The sequence below is a fragment of the Strix aluco genome, chromosome 4, assembly GCF_031877795.1.
Source record: "Strix aluco isolate bStrAlu1 chromosome 4, bStrAlu1.hap1, whole genome shotgun sequence".
NCBI lineage: Eukaryota > Metazoa > Chordata > Aves > Strigiformes > Strigidae > Strix > Strix aluco.
Window position 1 is genome coordinate 67,009,463 of NC_133934.1, and position 19,385 is coordinate 67,028,847.

The 19,385-nt window shown below is 41.9% G+C and overlaps 1 protein-coding gene across 1 annotated transcript in view; it reads left to right on the forward strand.

The window, feature by feature from the left end:
- Positions 1 to 19,385, forward strand: part of FRAS1 (Fraser extracellular matrix complex subunit 1) — a 176,604-nt gene that overhangs the window by 96,538 nt on the left and 60,681 nt on the right. The window contains exons 18-26 of the mRNA XM_074823439.1: positions 78 to 218; positions 2,275 to 2,418; positions 9,789 to 9,941; positions 12,751 to 12,897; positions 15,255 to 15,401; positions 16,884 to 17,024; positions 17,255 to 17,395; positions 18,023 to 18,166; positions 18,766 to 19,036. Of these exons, the coding sequence (XP_074679540.1) occupies positions 78 to 218; positions 2,275 to 2,418; positions 9,789 to 9,941; positions 12,751 to 12,897; positions 15,255 to 15,401; positions 16,884 to 17,024; positions 17,255 to 17,395; positions 18,023 to 18,166; positions 18,766 to 19,036 (1,429 nt within the window). The remainder of the gene's footprint in view (positions 1 to 77; positions 219 to 2,274; positions 2,419 to 9,788; positions 9,942 to 12,750; positions 12,898 to 15,254; positions 15,402 to 16,883; positions 17,025 to 17,254; positions 17,396 to 18,022; positions 18,167 to 18,765; positions 19,037 to 19,385) is intronic.

Genomic DNA, 19,385 nt, shown 5'->3' on the forward strand with positions numbered 1-19,385 from the left:
CTCCAGGACAGTAACAACCAAGATAAACTAGAACTAATTTGGCTCACTCTGTCTTCTTGTTTTTCCCTTCCCTGCAGAGTGCCACTCCTCCTGTGCAGGCTGTGTGGGGAACACTTCCCAGGACTGTACGGCTTGTCTGTCTTCCCACATCCTGCTTGAAGGCAGATGCCTCTCTGGGTGCCCAGAGGGACTCTTCAGCCACAAAGATCACTGCTACTGTGAGTGCATAGTGCAGGCACCTGCAGCTTACACTGCTGAATTTCATTGCATGCACATTTTGTAAAGCCTTTCTCAATGTAATTAGAGATTCTGTCAGATTTATATGAAGCAATTTAAGTATTTTCAGGGGAGAATAGGGTAGTCCAATTTCAGGAAATGGAATCTCCTCCTAATGGGAGAGAAGCATACACATTGAATCATAAATTATAATCAGTTTTTCTCCTCTGGACTGTTTCCCTGAAGATGTTTTGCGTTTCATTTCAGTAGGTTCAGATGATGTTCTTAGCCAACACGCTGTGGCAAAAGAGGTCTTTACTGGACAGCACTGAAAAATGGTCTGCTTTTATTAGGCTAGATAAGTGTATTGTCCATATGAATTAGCTTTATTTTTAATCTATGCCTGGCTATAGGGCTGGGTTTAGAAGGAAGGATTTCTGCAGATACAGGAGAAAAGCCATTACATCTATGAATATGCCTGATTGATAGTGGGGACAGCATTATTTATTTGTGTCTCAGCCTTGCCCACCAGTCAGCAAGTGGCCTTCATTCAGCTTGTTTGATCTCATCTAAGCAATGACTATGACTACTGACCTTCTGAGTGACTGCAACAATTAAATCCTCTTTGCCACTTGCAGAAAATGGTGGCCTTTGGGGTACACCGTTCATTGTGAGCTGCTAAGTACAATTGGTGTGGAAATGCAGGCATTTGAAATCTGGTTAGTCCCTTCAAGGTCATCTGAAAGTTGTCTGCTGTTTTATAATAGATTCATTGGGTCAGGCATCCATGTATCTGTTCTGGCAGTAGGAGAAATTTACAGGTTGATTCCCTGGGAGGCCTCAAGTTTAGAGCGAGAAATCTCTAAAGTCCACTGCTCTATTTATTCAATTTATTCACCCAAGGAACAACTCTATAAATACATTTATTTGGCAGGCCATTGTAAAGATTCATCAATTTTGAGGTTGTGCGCTGCCACCTTAGAGCTGAAGTAACTGCTGAATGCTGCATTATGCAGTTTCAGGCTTATGTAAATGTCTTAGAAACAAAATTTCAGTGTCAGGAAAGTGGCATCTTTCTGTATGCTGCCAGCTTACATCTCCTGCAGCTTTTGAACAGTGAAGCTCAGTTAATATAGGTGTGTCTAGAAAATGGATTCTTCTTTTTGAACGCTGAATTTACGAGCATGATTTCTGACAAGCTGAGAAGGTGGTGGGACATGATGCGTTAAGTCTTAAACACTGGAGCCTTGTGCTGTGGCAGCTGCAAAACACCCAGCTTCCATGTGGGGAGTGAGCAATTGTATGTAGCCTGGGGGAGTCCTGAGGTGGGAGATTTTTGAAGTTGTGTGGTTTTATTCATAGAAGAGTTTTGAAAGTAGTTTTTAAGAATTTTTTACAGATCATTAGCCATAGTATTTCTATCTCCCTCAGATCTGTAGCATGGAAATCCTGAAAATATGGCATCTGTCTTTAAAGGTGGAAGGATACAAAAGCAGTCTGAGTGAAATATTTTTGGGCAATCTTAACCACTTTCTCTGTAATTTTTTGTTGAGCTATTGGCAGACAGAATAGCTAATGAGCTGGCATGGCATTCAGGTTTTGTAGGTTTCAGTTCAGGTAGGCTTCATTCAGAAATCATTCCTGGATTTTCCACTCATGAATATCAAACTCATGCCACTATGATGTTCATACATTCCCAAGATGTTTAATTTATTTCCCCTGTGCATCCCACTCTCTCTGTTATCGCACAAGCATATGCTGGAGGGAGGAATAAAAGGGCCAATTTCTTTATATTTTATATAGATCTATACCTTGATTAATGCAGAGAACAAATAATATTTTTTAAATGACAACTCATTTCTCATCTTATTTATTCAAAACAAGGATGTAAGAGCCTTCCAAACTACAGCTCTGAGGTCACTGATGTTATTAGATCATTTTATGTCCGTGTTTTGTAGGACTAAATGATTATTAAAGGGGCTGGCTTTCTGGGGAGGGGAGAGCATAAGATGAGCTATACCAAGAGCGTAACAACAAGCATTGATTTTTCTTATCCAGCCTGTCATCCATCCTGCAAGACATGCCGTGGCCCTTCTGATTTGGAGTGCTTAACCTGCCATCCCCATGCATCTCTAGCTAGTGGAAAGTGCAGGACTAGCTGCAAGGAAGAGCAGTATCTCAATCTGGTGGGATATTGTGTGGGTAAGTAAGAGGAGACAGCATGGGTCATATGGTGTGATGATCTTTCTGTGGCATTAACCAGCTACTTGAGCACACACCATGAAGAAATCAAAATCCCTGTTATGAATAATATGTCACACAGGTGAAAATACCATGAGGAAACTCTCCAGTGTGCATAGTATATAGGAAAGCCGCTTGCCACTCCTGCTATGCGTATCTTTACTAGAGCTGTGTGAAGTCAATTGCAAATTTTGTAATGCAGGTAGTAGGGAGAGGGGACAAGGCTCTCCTTTGCCAGGCTGGGTGCTGCATGGTTTGGTGTGAAGACTTGAGATCACATGTATGGACCAGTATGTCTGGGAATCATCAGAGCATTCATATACTTATTAATAGCATAATGAGCATGTTCTTAACAATAGAATGGGCTGCAGCTCTGTTCTGTTGAGTGGCGATGTGCTTGCCTTTGCCAGGCTAAGTGCTTAGCTGTGTTGCTCCAGTCTGGGCTTCACAGCATACTGCCTGTCACTGTAGAGCCAAGCCTGGGGAACCCAAAGCCAGGAAAGCTGCTTAGGTCCTGCACAGAGCTTCAGTAAAGTGAGTTAAGGAAACATTTGTGATTCAGAAGAAACAGTTTATGGGGCCCTAAAGAAAAATTTGCACAGCTACCATTGCGGTGTGCATTTTGGGGAGGAAATAGGATTTCTATATAGGCATTATACTTTGTGAGTGCTCGGTGCCTGCACTTAAGCCTATCATCAGAAGCCACTGATTGCATTTATCTGTTTAAAAAGAAAAATCGCTTTTAATTCATCACACAGACATGTATAAACATATCCTGGGAACTGCTCCAACAATTTCTGAGCTTTATCAAACCATTTTTTTTCTTTATCAAAGAAAGATACAGTGTGTGAGGCTTAATCTAGACCGAACGGTTCCAAATGAGATAAGGAATCCTATGAAAAAGGAAAAATGCATTAGACGTAATAAATATATCCATTGAGAGGCTATTGTTCTCAGTTTAATACAGATGATTCCCCTTCACAGAGACTTCTTTTTGTTTACATATATGTGTTGTTTGTTTTTTTTATGAAAGAGTTGTTGCTTTTCTCTCAACAGATTAATTTTATGAACCATTTCTTCATCTTTCTTTTAAACATTTATTGTTTTGTCTGCAGAGACAAAGAGTGGGGGGAAACAAAGTATCTGAGAAGTAGGAAAATATCTTAAAAGTATTCTACAGCTCCTTAGGTATACAAGAAATCAGCTTGGGGTATCAAGATGTGTTATACAGTCAAGTAATTACAATATGGAAATAATTCAGCATTTTAGTTTAAAGAGCTGTCTCTGCCCTGTAAAATTTCAGGGCCTACAACGATACTTGTTAATGTCCTGTCACATCATAGGTGTATGCACTTTATTTCTTCCACCTTATTTTCCCATTACTTTGCATTATGCTTCTTATGAAAAAAGGCCTGGGGAAATGTGGTCTTCCAGGTGTAAATTTAGTTGAAAAAAGCTTAGTACCATTTATCGTAAACCAGGATTTTTTCTGAAGAGGGTTTACTCTGCCGCTTGCTGTGTGCTATGTGCTTTAATTATCCCTTTTAGCCTGCTGTCACCTGTAAGTTTGGCGAATTGTCATGGAGCAATAAGTGTGCTCATCAAATCCCAGATGATTAGGTAGACATCACAGTGCCTGGCAATAATGAGGAGCAGAAACTGGAAACGATGGGCTCACTCAAGCAATGCGGAGAGCAAGCTTTGACCTCCAGACACACTACACTGACAGTGACGAATCACCTGCCACCTTGCCTGGCTTTCTGGGCTCCAAAGCAATGGCAGTCTGGTGTTGCATGCTTTCCTTGCAAACTACCAAGCTTTATTTTGAAGCCCTGTAGGTCGTGAACGTGGTCCACTGTTTGGAGACTTGTCTTCTCAAAGTAGAAACATGTTTTCAAGGCTTGGTTCACGGTGCCTGGCGTCACTGAGTGTCAATATTGAGTGTTTGGATCCGTGATCCCAAAACAGGAGAGAAGGTTTTGCAGGTGCAGCATAGTAAGAGCATAAGGAGACACCTTTTCTCCTCCCAGCTCTGAGCTTAGTCTTGCTGTGTGACTTACTTGTGTCAGTCCTGCCTTTGAGAGGCCAGTACAGATATTCCTTGTAACATGGGAACCCTTAATGTTCACGTGGTCTTGCACATAGATGCTTTGATGTTTCTTTGTCTAACAGAAATTATGAAAATCCTTGTAGAGGAACATAGTTACTTGTGTCTTTAAAAAAAAAGTGCTTTGGTCTCTGATCTGCAGTCTGAAGTGTGTTGCTCTTTGTGCCAAATTTATGTCTGATGTTTAAGGAAAGGATGTGTGTTGCCAGTTCTGCTAGAGATAAAGAGCTTCACATTCAGGTTGTTAAATTTCACTCATTCTTCTCATTCAGCATTGATTGAAATGCTGAATTTGCCCGGCAAGTTATTAATTACCAGTTAAAGACCAGCTATCCCATAAAAGAGAACATTAAAACCCCTGACACTTGCATAATATATTATTTGCATCAGAATATAACAAAGCTTTTTCATTTGCTTCCCAAAGCTGTATTTCTTTACAATTATCTTCCCATTTATCTCTAATTCCTGACCCTCTAGGCAGAACTGTGTTACGACTTACAGGGACTGCTGTGCATTATAGCCACCTGTCATACTTTATGGACCTGCAGGGGAAGATCTTTCATACAGGGTGGAGGAAACCAACTGTCGCTTGAGACACTGCCTGTTAATTAATGTTGTTATTGTACATGTTACCTGAATGAGGACTGGAACATTTGCCTTCTTAGTAGAAAAAAAGATCTTGTTTTCAGCAGTTTATCAAATAAGCTTTTCAAATGTAATCAGAAGAAAGACAAAATGGCCTCACGTTTCAAAAGATCAGTGAGTTTCCTAGCTCTGTTTTGGGTGCACTGAATTTATGCCAACCTTCTTTAAGAGTGCTCAATTAATTAATTTTTTTTTAATAGCTGACATGTATGCATGGAAATGTGTTACTGGCTTTAGCAGTCCCCCATTGAGTCTCAGGGCTTCTGTGTTTTTTTGTTTTCACAGTTTGAAAACAGTCTTTGATTTCCCTCTCCCTCTTATCCAAGACAACTTCAGCTTCAGGAAACGTTGCAGTTACCAGTGTAAAAAATAGCACCGTCACTAAAACTGTTGGTCTCCTCAGAAAACCCTGCCCTTACTCTTCTGATTTGAATAAATCATATGCCTGTCTTGAGGTTTCCTCGTTGATCTTGAGGCTTCCTCGTTGATTTTTTCCTGACTCAGTGGAAGGGCAGTTAGAAAAATGCAGAGGGACTATGCAGTGGCCAAAGCAAAGGAGTTCACAGACTGAGCTCTACCGAATGCTCAGCTAAGGCATAACAGGATGCAAAGGACTACGTCCCAGAATTAGTAGCAAGGGTAACTGGAGTGAAATGAAACTCAAAACACCCACTGATCCAGTATCCCTCAAGGTCCCCTCTTAGCTTCCAGCTGCATCTTCCTTGAAAGGGAACTCCCAGTCCTCATGTTCAGCTGCTCAGGCCCTTGCTTTCTTAGGCTGTGTGTAGTTGTGAAAATGTTCAAAGATAAGCCAGAAGAGCTCAGGAGGATGCCTGTAACAAGCCTTTCTGGCTTGCTATTAAAATTCCAGAAGGGACACTCTGACAACAAGAAATACATTCAGCTCCTTGTAAAATTAATGAGCTGTTGCCGTACTCTTAGAGAGACATTGGTATCATCACAAAGAGCTGGAGTTTTGCTGAGCAGAGCAAGAGGGAAATTGGGGGCTTAGCTCCACTTAGTCGCTGGCATGCAACCTCCTACAGAAATTAACAGCTGAGCTGTCAGAGGAGGAAAACAGAAGATCATTCCGCTACTTTGATCTGGGCTCATTTGTGCCAGGCACCATCCAGCTGGATTTCCCACCTTATGCTGCCTAGAGAAGCTCCCACCCTTTTCAGAAGAAGCAGGCAGATCACTGCAAACGTGGTTGCACTTCACCAGGAGTTCACCTCGCTTCTTTGTGTGACAGATTCCCTTTCAGGTCTTTTCAAGGAGAGGCAAAAAACCCCTTCCAACAACCAAATCAAACGAAAAATCCTGGTCAATGATAGGTGTCCTGAATCAACCATACTGATTTTCTTTCCAGATTTACTGTAAGGTGCTAGAGAATGTTTGCATGCTGACATGCCTGTAAATTGCATGGTGTTTTAAGTACTGATTTAGAGTAGTACCCTGTTATAGACCTCATACCTTACCTTATAGTACGAAACTTGCATCAGGAAATTTTTTTCTAAAGAGCTCTTAAGAGGGGAGGTGTGTTTAAACAATACAAATGGTTGATTGCTTAGCAAATGGTGGAACTGAGAGGTAGAAATGCCTCTGGTTTCCTTTATGAGCATTCACAAACACTTCAGAGATGATTTTGTCTCCCCAAACAGCCTTCTTTGTCTTGACAGGAAAGGGAACAATATGTAATACTTTCTTTATAGGAAGGGCACTATTTTCTTTGTTTTCTTTGCTTGCTAAAAGCTAAAGAGGGTGTGGAAGTAAAGTAACCCTGGAAATGGAAATCTGTATAAGTAATTATATTATACTTTGTAATGAATGTTGCTTTATAGGAAGATCAGTGAAAGGTAAGGTGGTTTGCTGTTTGGGGTTTTTTTGCATAGAGGTGAATTTTCAAGGAACAAATTAGAGCCTGCTGAAAGGGTAGTGGGAAAAAGTTTTGTTTGGACAGCAGGAGGCAAGTCAGTAGTCTCAAAAAGATGAGTAGGGAGGCATTGGGACTATGAGCAAGTTGGTGACATGCTGCTGTGAAAGAATCCCATTTGGATACTGGAAGAAGTCTAAGGGAATTAAGTAACTGTGTTGCACTGACCTGCAACAAACACGGGATGTGAAGTCTCTAAAAACTCAAACCCTGCAGGCAGTAACTTGCCTGCTAACTGAGCTGGAGTGAGGATTCACAGGGAGAAGGCAGAAGCAAGAAACAAATACGGCTGCACGGTATTATTGAGAAGCATAAAGGAAACACTCTGCTTCTGTTAGTCCTCGCTTCAAAGGGAGCCTGCTGTGAAAAATTTAAATAATCTTTTCCAAAGCAAAGCACTTCAGTTTTTCCTTTACTCTCTCACTAGTTCCCCAATATCCCTCAAATTCACCATGAGCATCAGTTCTTGTTTTTTATCTGGTGTTGTGTGCTCTTTGATCTCTAGGCTTACAAAGAAACAAGAGGGAGATGGGGATGATTTATCCTAAAAAAAATAGCTGAGAAAAAGAACTCTTTCAATACATAGGAGCAAACAAAACTGTACTACAACAGCACCTAATTTTGTAGATACTTAGCTTTTTTAATGTTAGTTTGGGAGAGTCTAGTTATTTACAGTAGATACTGGTTATTTGGACACCCTAAGTTTTCTCTGTCTCATTTTTATGCTCAGTTTATGGAACCTATTGACCATACACAGTGAGTTTGGTTACTTATTATATCTATCTAAAGCTCTCTAACAGAGACCAGTGGTTCTGGCAAGAGATTAAACTGGAGGAGTATTATTTTAACAATAAGGGGAGTAGACATATTACCACATAAACATGGAAGCATGAGAAACTAATTGGATTTCTGTTCATTTATTGAATATAAATGCATAAAACTCTTCACCCCACCTCCAGCCCTGTGCATACAAATTACATATGGTTCTCAGGACCTTGTGGATGATATCTTAGTCCTCACTCTATACGGTGAGCTGCGTGTGATCCTTTCTGGCTTCAGTGAGTCTACAGGTAGATGGCTGATCTTTCACTCTGATGTCAGCGCAGGTTTAGGATCTTTGGCTGTGAAGATTGATGGGATGATGCCTTGGGTATTGAGTTCTCCTGTGCAGTCAGAAGCTGCAGTACAATAATTCCTGTAAGCTGTAACCCATCTAAGGAGGTTTTGAGGTTTGTCGCTGAGTTTGGGAGCATGACCTCATGTGTTGCTTTTCTTTTCTTACCACTGTTCTGACAGTGATGGATTGAGAACCTACAGGGTCACTATCTTAAGTATAATGTTTCTTCTCACACACGTTTACCTCCCCTCTGGCTGTTAATTTCCCATCTGCAAGGTTGAGAGTATGGGGCAGAAACTAGATAGATTATATACTCTGTAAAGTCAGGAGGTGAAGGAGGCAGTGCTTTAAGGACCTTGAATGCAGTCAGGATTGCATTCATTTCTGAGCTGCATCTGCTTTTCCACTAGTGTTTGGTAAGAATCATCTATGTGTAATATACAGGAGAAGTCAGGCTAGTGTTAGACTCCAGTCACTATTACGTTCTTGCAGGTATGGATGCAGAATTCCCCCGGACTCTGATGTGAGCCTGTCTTCAGCTTGTAAAATTAGATTGCCTGACAATCTGTAGTAGTGCTGTCACAAGAGACAAAAGACAGAAAGTTGAACCTTCAATAGAAATCTGACAAGAGGCCAGGTACTCAAATCAAGCCTCATTATTACATTTCTTTCAAGACAGTCGTCATTTCCTTTATAATTTTCTGAATTACCATAATGAGGATTAATTTGGCTTCCAGGTTGCCTTACACTGCACTGTTGTGCATACAAAAGGCTTGTTGTAAAACCTTTTGAAGCACCTAAGTTCAGACAGAGGTCAGGAGGCACAAGCTTGTGTGCTGTTGGGGAACAAGGAATAAAGGAAAAGGTATTGAGGCACTGTCACACAACTCTAAATGCCACTCTTGGCTTGGCTTTGAGGTCTGCAGTGTCCTCTTCAGGGTACAGATGTCTCATTTGTGTGGGAAAATCTGAACAGTGAGAACTACGGGAGAAGGTCATGCAGCTGTACAGGTTGTGCTTTTCATTTTTCAGTGGTGGGAGCAGAGGGAGGTGAATGCCTACAGCTGCCAGCATAGTCTGTTAAAGATAAACCTGTAGGTAGAAGCACATAAAATCAGAGAAAGGTTTAGGAAAAGCAAAGAGCTTTGAACTGGCTTTTTACAAAGGTTTCCCAAGCTCACTTAAGGATGGGAAAGAGTATGCTTGAATGGGGCAAGAGAAATGTGAGGAATGTGGTTGCTGAGGAAAAGTGAAAATGTTATGATGCTCAGGAAGAGCACAAGATGAGAACTGGGGCAAGAGGAAAGGAACGCTCCTTGAATGCAGTAGTTTCTGGTCATCTCTTTGCAGACATCTGAAAGTGCAGTGTTTAGCACCTTATCCCAGCCCTTGTGCACCGGATAGCAGGAAGGGGCTCTGAAAACTACATCCCTAACGTCTTCCTTGAGTTCTCAGCAATGTGTTTTCCCTTGGCAGTTCTGTTCTGTCCATCTGTGATCACAGTGTCCGTTATTCCCTGCTTCCTTTAGACTGCCACCCTTTGTGCCGTCAGTGTGTGGCCAACCTGCGGGACACCGGCAGCATCTGCCTGAAGTGCCAGAATGCCCGTCACTTGCTCCTGGGGGATCACTGTGTTCCTGACTGTCCGGTGGGATACTATGCAGAGAATGGTGCCTGCAAAAGTGAGTAGTCCCTGAAGATGCCTCAAGTAGCTGCAAGGGACCACCTGGATCCTTGCAAGATGTTCCATGAAATGGTTCCTATTTAGTAGAGAAGCTTTGTCCAGCTGACAGGACACTGCACTGGGAGCTAGAGATGTCCTTCCTGGCTAATAACTCTGCCAGCTGGCTGGGAGCACTCTCTCCTTGCTCCCCATAATCTGTGTCTGCTTTCAGACTGTGAGTTCTTCGAGGCAGACAGTGCTGTACTGTCCTGAGCACGTTCTGAGGGTACTGGGACCTAGCCCACTGTTACAGTACCATTAATAACTGTAATGAGTAACAGACAGCAGTATGGTTGTGAGGAGATGAAGGTGAGTTTTTCTCTCTGGTAAATCCCATCTCTCAAAGGTGGTAGCACAGAGAATAGGATGACAGTACACTGTGTTCTGTGTAGGGTAGCTACCCTTAGATCACTCTGAGGAAGAGATGGGCTTCTTAAGCACAAGAAAGGATAACTTCAAACAGGCTCTTCACGTGCCAGTCACCAAGTCTCCAACTTGTGTGGTGCAAGTACAGTTCTGGGATGCTAACACTTGAAAATACTTTCTGTATATGTGCATCAAAGGGCCATGCAACTTCTGCTCACAGAAGGCAGAACTCTAGCTGGTAGCAGCTTCTCAGGAAGTTTGCAACCTGACATGGAACATCGTCCTAGCTAAGGTCTCTCATTGAGACTTGTCTTGCTACAGTAATGGTCCAAAAGGCAATCATTCGTATCAGCATCTAAAACAAAAAGCCAATTTCATCCAGCCTTTTAGGCTGGCATGATGGATGCAGCGCTCCAGCTGCGTGGGTGAAGCTGCACTGATAGCACATTTTATTCTCTAGCCTTCTGTGCCTTCACCTATCCCTGGATCTCCTCCAGTTTTTGTTGCTGATGTGGTTTCATATTCTGATCATTGTCTGAGCTGCTTTATATTTCTTGGACTCGTAGAAGGAAGTAGATTGTTTTTCTTCTTATGTGGCCGACAGAGACATGTTAAAGCCCAATGTGTCTTACACTGAGCAAAGGGTATTGCAGTTTATTTTAAGAGAAAGAGGTAAGCATTTATAATGTAGATGCTCCTTTTGCAGAAAGTGGCATTTCCTGATCCAGTCTTAACAATGATGGTTAATGTTTCAAAGCTTCTCTCAAGCACTCCAGGAGCTGTTTGTTTATTTACCTGTTTTTGACAAATGAAATCTTAGAGAAGTGTGAAATATACTCTGTGTCATTTAATTGGAAAGACCCCTGAGAGAGATATTTTGCCTTCCTGGAAATTTAAGCCTAGGGATAACATTTCTTCCCTTTGGTATAATAGAGGTTTCATTTAAAAGAAGTTTTGCATTATTCAGACTGTCAAATCTCATATTACATTTTGTGCTAGCTTTGAAGATCTCCAGCACAGTGTAATGCAGTTACTTCTCTGATTTCTTTGCCCGCTTTCACTCATGATTAATTTGGCCTGATAAGTGTAATGATGGCATCAATCTTTAGATAAAGACCTATCAAGAAATAAAATAGATTAATAATTTTGTGACTATGTACCCCCTTTGGAGAAGTTAATAGGATACATTGGCTTCATCCACTGTGGTATTTTAAAACTCTTCAATCAGACTAAGAAGCACAAGAAGTGGGAGACGAGGGGATGGAATGGAAATAGGGAAAGAAAACAAGAGGGGTGGCATAAAAGCATCTCTTCAAAAATGCAGGAACGAAAAAGATAGTGATGTGCTTCCTTACTTGAGGCAGTCAGTGGGATTACTGACTACGAAGAATTGCAGAAGGATCTTGTAAGACTATTTGGGCAGTAAAGCGAGAGGTGTAAGTTTGGTATTGGCAGATGTAATGATGCACACAGGGATACCCGGTTCTAACCTCACACACAGAATGATGGCATCCTTGCTGTGACCTTGAAGTAATGATCAATCAGCCTGTGAAAATGACATCCCAACGCTGAAAAAAAAACAAATCAAATGGTAGGCGCTAGTACAAAAGGAAAGAGGAATAGAAGAATTCATTCTGACACTGTCTAAAGGAGCTGTGTGCTGTGAGCACTTCTGCCCATCTCAAAAGGGAAGGGCAGCAGGGCTAAAGGTGGGGAATGAAAGGCTTCTGTACAGTGAGCAACTGATCAGACCACAGTGCTTCAACCTGAAGACCAGGAGACCTTAGGAGAGGGGAAATATGATGGAGACCTACAAAGTAATGAGTGAAATGGAGAGAGGGCGCATAGAGATTGACTGTTCTCAGTGTTGCTTTTTGCAATAGGTAGCAGCTGTGCAACTGCTGCTGAAGGGGTGGGTGTAAAACTTCAGGGAGGTGCAGAGCTGTCAGAAAAGCATTTGGTGGTTCCTGTGGGAAGATTCTAAATAGACGAAGCACGTCAGGTCAGGAAGGTCTGACCTGATAATAGTTGAGAGAAAGCATGAGAGGAAGGTATCAATACATGCTTGCCCTGTTCTTACTCTTCTCTGATAGACAGGTCTTGGCTGGATCCTGAAGGTTGAAGGGAAGAGGAATGGGTAAAAAGAGAGAGAAAGGAGAGGAGACAGCTAGTGTGCATGGCATACAGAGCACAAATAAACCCAGTTAATCCATCTTTCACAAGCTGGGTTGGTGGTGTTTCTGCTCCTGTGCGCTGTGCACCATTCTTAGACTTAGTAGGAACTTCTGGTACTCAGTATCACCATGCTTAGTCTCTGAGAGTGTTTCTGCTGAACCTTTTGAAACTTGCTCGAAGATTTACTTTTCCTTGAACAGAAACACTTGTTCTTGTTGTCCGTGCAGGGTGTCACCCCTCATGTAAAACCTGCACCGGTGCGGGTCCTTTTTCCTGCTCTTCCTGCAACACCAGCCTGGTTCTCTCCCACACCAGCATGTGTGTGCCAGTCTGTTCCCCAGGATACTACAGGGACGACAGGCAGACCTGCAAACGTGAGTGTCTCTCTCCAAGCCATCTCTCCTTTCCACAATGTATTCACCAGCGTGTCTGTTCTTGTTCCTTCGCTTACTGTTCCTCTTTCCAGGAAAAGAAAGATTTCAAGTGACTAAAATTTCAATGTGAGTTGACAGAGGTGATTCCACCTGTGAAACCTCAGTAGAAACAAGGTACAGCTTGGTAGGCACAGCCCCTGACTTGAGCTGTGGTATTTTTACCTCCTAATGATCTGATGCGATTGATCTGGTGTTAAGTCCAGTAATGTTTTATCCTAGTCCTGCTATCCCTTGTGAATCACTCAGGGCTTCTCTTAAGCTTTATTATTCTATGTTCACTCTGGCTCTGACATCAGTTGGGTTATTCCTCACAGAATTATTGGGCTTGATGTTCCAAAATGCAAAATGATATGGCCCAGAGACAAAAAATATGAAAAAACCCTGCTTGAATTGACCCACTATAATACACACAACCTAAAAATGAGTGAATGTTTAACCGGTTTCGTTGCTGTGAACCTGAACACTCAGATTTGTTAAGTCCTGCGTTACCCTGATTTAAATTATCCTGATTTATGATAAAATAACTCTGTTGCACTGCACTTGAGTATAAGTATCAGTGTCGTCCTATCTAGACACAATTTCTTTACTTATGAGGTCCTATAGGAGGAAGCTGATATGGCTGTCAACTTTACCTGCCTTTTGTTGAAATATATGGTTCTCCTGAAACTATTATTTCCATCTTATCAGCAGAAATGGAGACACCTTGCATAAGTTCAAAGAAATAGGTGGAAGACTTGTACCATTCTTCCACTGACAGAAAAAAAGACAATTTAATAATAATGAAAAAATGAATTTAATAAAAAAGGTGACTAAAAAACCAAATCATGGGATTCTTACTGTCCTGGCTAGTTTCCTACAAACTCCATGAGATATTCACTGTTCTCTCCCACAGTATGGATTCTCTTATTGCTAACTACACCAGAATATCTCCCTTCCTAATTAAAATGCCCTTTTCTTGTGAAAGCTTTCCTATTGATAGCTCCTCCCTCAGGACATCATGATAGAAGTGGAATGTTCTGAGGACTGTACCCTTCCTGAATTTGGTTCAGTAGCTCAAATGCAAATAGATTTTTGCAAGCAAATTCAACACTAATCTCCTTATTGCAATTGGCTTTTTAAGAAGTGTATGTAATCCTTGTGGCAGGAGGCTCAAGGCAGTGTGTTGGTGCATTGGATTTTTGTCATTCCAAGTGTCACTTGTGCCTTTTCAAGTGAAGTACTGCTGATAAGCCATGTAGATATAAACTGTCCCAGGTTGCTGGAAAACTACAACTTAGAGGTAATGAAAATCGTTTAAATGGAGGTTGGCCCCCACGTGGGGCTGTGTTTTCAGAGCTTTTTTCTGATTTATCGTAAGTACAGAATTGAGGTTGGGCAAACATTCTGACTCCGTATGGATTTAGCAACACTCAGGGGTAGTTGCCTGGGAATTTAGCAGTCCCTTTTGCATACACCATCATTGTACTTGCTAGCAAGGCAGTTAGTTGTTTGTATAAAGCAGACATGTGACCCTCCATGAGTTTTCTGCGTATTATTTTTGTAAAGTTTCGTCTCACCAGAATCAGAGCAAGCTTTTCAGTGCATAGGCAAAGGGCTAGGAAATGTTTTTTGGTTTTTCATAGCACATTGCTATTCAGTCTTATGCACTTCAGCACTGAGTACACTTGGCTGTTAGTGCAGCCTCCTGAGAAGTTTAGACCCTGGACATCAAAGAGGTGAGTTGAAATATTCTGAACCTTTGGACTTTGATCCTAGATTCAGTAAATACCTGAATTATTTTTTCCTGACATTATTTGCTCCCTACAACTCCAAAACTTCACACTGTGTGCAAATAAAAAGGTGGAAACATTAAGTGAAATTAAATGGTCCTTTGATCACACTAAGGTTTGCTAACTGGATTGCAGCAGTCTATTATGTCCTCCAAATTTGTGCGTTTATGAGTTAAATTTGGAATCACATGATTGCTTAAAGGTTGCTTAAAGAAAATAAGAAAAACAGAGACAAGAAAAGCATTTATTTGGGGATTTGAATTCAAGGTCAGTATTGTACCCAGGCCTGTTTGGAGGAGAGTAAGAAGCAGTATGGGGAGACAGTCTGTTCCAAATAGAAGGAGGCTTTTTGCATTTTGGAGACTGTGAAAAGGATCATAAGAAGCAAAAACTCTAAAGTCTCCACAGGTATCTCTCAAAGAGGACAAGAGGAGTAGCTGGGGCTACAGGATAATACCATTTTTACTTGTACAGTTGGCTGGTGCATCAGTAATTACAGTTATTTTCTTTGTCTTTGTCTTCCCACAGCTTGCAACAGCCAGTGCCTGAGCTGTGAATCAGCTGCTGGCTGTACGTCTTGCAGAGATCCAGCTAAGGTCCTGTTGTTTGGAGAATGCCAGTATGAGAGCTGTGCTCAGCAGTATTATCTGGATTTTTCCAGCAAGACTTGCAGAGGTGAAAAATAAATTGCTGGCTTAAAGAAAAAAGAAAAAAAAATTGCAAGTGCCTTGGCTAAGAATCCGTTACATTGCAGTGTATTTAAAGCAGTGGCCTGCTTTAAAAAGCGTGTATGGGAGGGAGTTGTTCAGCAACAAACTACTTTCAAGGTTTTTTCACTTTTTCAGCAGTCTGCTGTGACATACTTCAGCCTTTCAGTGAAATGAGATTATTGCAAATCCTTCTCTTGTAAATGATTTAGTAGGTGAGCCAGCAAACTTTTCAAGGGTCAGGTCCAGCAATTCATTTAGTCATGGGTCAGCTGAATAACAAATGAGTTTACCAGGGTAAATCTTTCTTAGAGTGCTTATAGGACCTTGTGTACTTAACTGCTTCTCTCTGTCTTATTAAATACTGCATCACTGAATGGCTGCAGAAACAACAGTTTGCAGTGATTTAAGACACATGACTTGAAAAATTTCCAGAACTCCCAAGGAAAGTGTTCCATAATGGAAATAAGTGAGAATAACATGGCTTTATTGCAGCTAACACCACTAAGACCGGGATATAATACAAATGACTTGTTGTTCAGCTTTCATTCCTAGCTGGCACACTCAGTACCTGAACCTAGCTTAACTGAGTAGCATCTGTTCCCTTAACATTGTGGTTCTTCAGAGAGATGACGTTGTCTGGTGTTTAGGGTGTTGGAATGAGGCAGGACTCTTGTCCTGGCTTTGTCTTGGACATGCAGCATGGACTGAGATAGTTCAGCTCACTTCAATGAGTCCTTGTCTTCCCCCTTCTTGCTTTTGTCCATCTGTCTGTCTCATCAGCCAAGTGTGTCTGTCGTTAATTGCTGATATGGACCCTCTAAGTGCCACCAAGAAACAAACAGTAGAGTTGACAGCCTGAGTAGTCTTTGGGCACTTGTGCATGGTTGGGACACTGCTGAAGACAGAGAGAAGATAGTACAAGGGCATATGAAGACAGATCTGAACCCAGCTGGATCCAGTGTGTTTCTGGCTAGTGGTCTTTCCAGAGGGACATTTGGACTGTGAGGGACAACAATTTCATTTGATTTTGGTCAGAGTCATTTGAAAGCATAAGACTGATGAAGCAGGGTGGATAATTGCTAATGAGCAACAAACTCGGTGTTGGCAGAAAAGGAGCATTGCTACTTGTGGGATAAAGTCAGGCTTTATGGGCAACAAAACTATGCCAGGGTTAGCAGGTCTGAGTGCCAAGCCTGCTCAAATTTGACGTAGTTAGAACATGTTAAGTCCAAGAGGGGAAAAAAATCCCCAATATCTTGAGTTGTAATAAATCATTCAGTACAAATCATGCCTTCTGGGTTTTTTTAGTATCTCTTTAACAGTTTTTACTGTGCTTTTTGCTCCTGGGGCTTATATTCCCATAGTTTGTAGACCCCAAGTGCTAAGCACTTCTATAGGGTGAGCACCCCGGAAAGAGCTGCCCTGCATTAACTTTTTTTTCTTCCAGAGTGTGACTGGAGCTGTAATGCTTGTAAAGGTCCCCAGAGGACCGACTGCCTGCAGTGTATGGAGGGTTACGTTCTCCATGAAGGAGCTTGTGTGGAACAGTGCCCTGCAGCTTTCTACAAGGAATCAGACACATGCCAGAGTGAGTTCTTCTTGAGCGTTACTTCTAGTCAGTGCTGCCAAAATGTTTCCCTGCTTGTCTCCAATTTATACACACGTCTTGCATTCAGAAGGCACACTCTAGCTTCAGATCTCTCGCTGCCCTCCAGCACACACACGCAATAGAACTGTGGTTCCTGCGGGGTATTACAGCACAGTGTAGGAAGCAGTTGAAAGCAGTGTTGAGCTGAATTCTTTACATATGACTTTTAGGGTGTGATCAACACTGCCTTCAGTGTCGCCAACCAGATGAGTGCAGCCTTTGTGAAGCCCCGTTTTTCCTCTTGGATGCTCACTGTGTTCACAAATGTGGGAAGCGATATTATACAGACCATGCACAGGGAAAGTGCACAGGTAAGCAAAGCAAGGGTGATGTGGTGGAGAGGGACCAGGGTTGCAATCTGTGTTCTGTCACTGCTTTTTCTTTCCAAGGTTGGGGTGAAGAGGAAGTGCTTGGATGCTGTGTTAAACTTGCTGTTGAGGTGATGCAGTCAACTTGAGAATTAGATAACAGGCTATATCAGCATTTAGACATGCCTAATTCGGGAGGAGTGAGATTCGATGTAGATGGCTGATGGAGTGTGTGTACACACTGTATATAAAAAAACAGGTATTAAAACCACATTTTTAGAAAGGTTTCAGTTGTATTTGTGGGTTAACAAGCAGTGTAGGACTTGAAGGTGTATTTGGAGTATTTTTTTCAAACTGGTATAAGAGTTACTTAAAACCATGTTTTTTCCATTTGGAAGATCATCTCAGATTCTCTGAGTCAATGTGAAACAGTGATCAAATGAGGAAGGAATTTCTTAACAACTCCTTTATCTCAACTCTTTGCCCCTTCTTTTTGATTATTTTTGTCAGGTAGGTAAGACACAAATAGCAGTGGTGTTTCTGTTCTGACCTCTGGGGACAGCTCTGCACACCAGTGGCTGCATTGTTTTTGCAGTGTCTCAATGGGGTTGTGCTTTCCATCCGATTCAGCTTGTCCTCCTGGATGCCTGGAGTGTGACAGTGACAGCCTGTGCCACCTCTGCGACAGCACCACGTTTCTGAAGAATAAGCTTTGTGTTGCTGCCTGTGGCCAGGGTTTTTATGGCAACATGTGGACCAGAGAGTGTGAAGAAGGTGAGTGTCTCTCATGATAAAGCAACTGAGCTGGGAGGCTTCCAGCAGATTTTAAGGCCGAAAGTAGTGTTCATTCAGTGGCATTTTTGGAATTCAGTTTTGTGCAGTTTTGTGTTGATTGTTAAAAGTTGGCAGCTATGTTTCTCCAACTTTTTTGTTTCATAAAACATTCATGTATGTGGTTTTCTAAGTGAAGTTACCTAGTTAGGTATGGAGGCACGTCTTACCAATTGCAGCATCATTTATCATCAATGTAAAACAAATGGAAAAATATCTTGGGGAAAATTCCTTACTAAATCAGCTGTAGTACTTACTTTTCTTTGATCTAAGTGAAGATTTACTAGTCCGTCTGCAGGGCAGGCCAGTGTATGTTGGCTTTGAGTTTTGTGATGGGGAACTCAAGATGCGAAGTGACTTGCCCAAGACTCTCAACATCATAGTGGGGTTTAGGATGGATTGCAGTTCATCTTGGGATGGTGGTTGTTCACCTAGGTCAGTAATGAACAGGGTGTTACAAGGGTCTGGTCTGTTGTCCAAATGATGGTAGCAACAGGCAAGATACTAACACCAGCCTGCAATTTTCCCTTCTTTCTTTTTAGCCAGCAAGCATCTTTCGAGCTTCCACGTGAACAGTACCCTCACAGTAGGAATTGGTGGGGTAAAGCCCCTAGACCTCTCCTTACTGGGTATGCATGATCTGGCTGGTGACACAGGACAGCTCTTGTTCCATATTGACAGCACTCCCTCCAACGGCAGGCTAGTGATGGTGGTGAATGGAAAAGAGGTGCAGCTGAGCAAAGGTGACCACTTCAGCTGCCAGGATGTGAAGGAGAAGAGAGTCCACTTTATGCATAGCAAAGAGAAATCCAGGTGACTGGGTTGAAACTTTTTTCAGAGCTCTTGTTTTAAAAAAAAATTGACGTATCTTGAGAACAGGCATTTCCTTGTTCCTTGGAAATGTTCTTACAGTGAAGCACATTTCTCACTGCTGTTAAATAAATTACCAATGTACTTATACTGTACCATAGTATAAATGGTGGTGCAAAACTTCCCTGTTTATGATATAAAAGGTCACTAAGATCCAGCTACCAAACCTGTTCTGCTTTGGGGTGCAGGAATCTGTCTCATCTTTAGGATACTCTGCTGTGGGTTTAAAACTGGCGTATCAGTCTGGTTTTTACAGCAATTTCTCGATACTGTCAGGAAGATGCTCAAATAA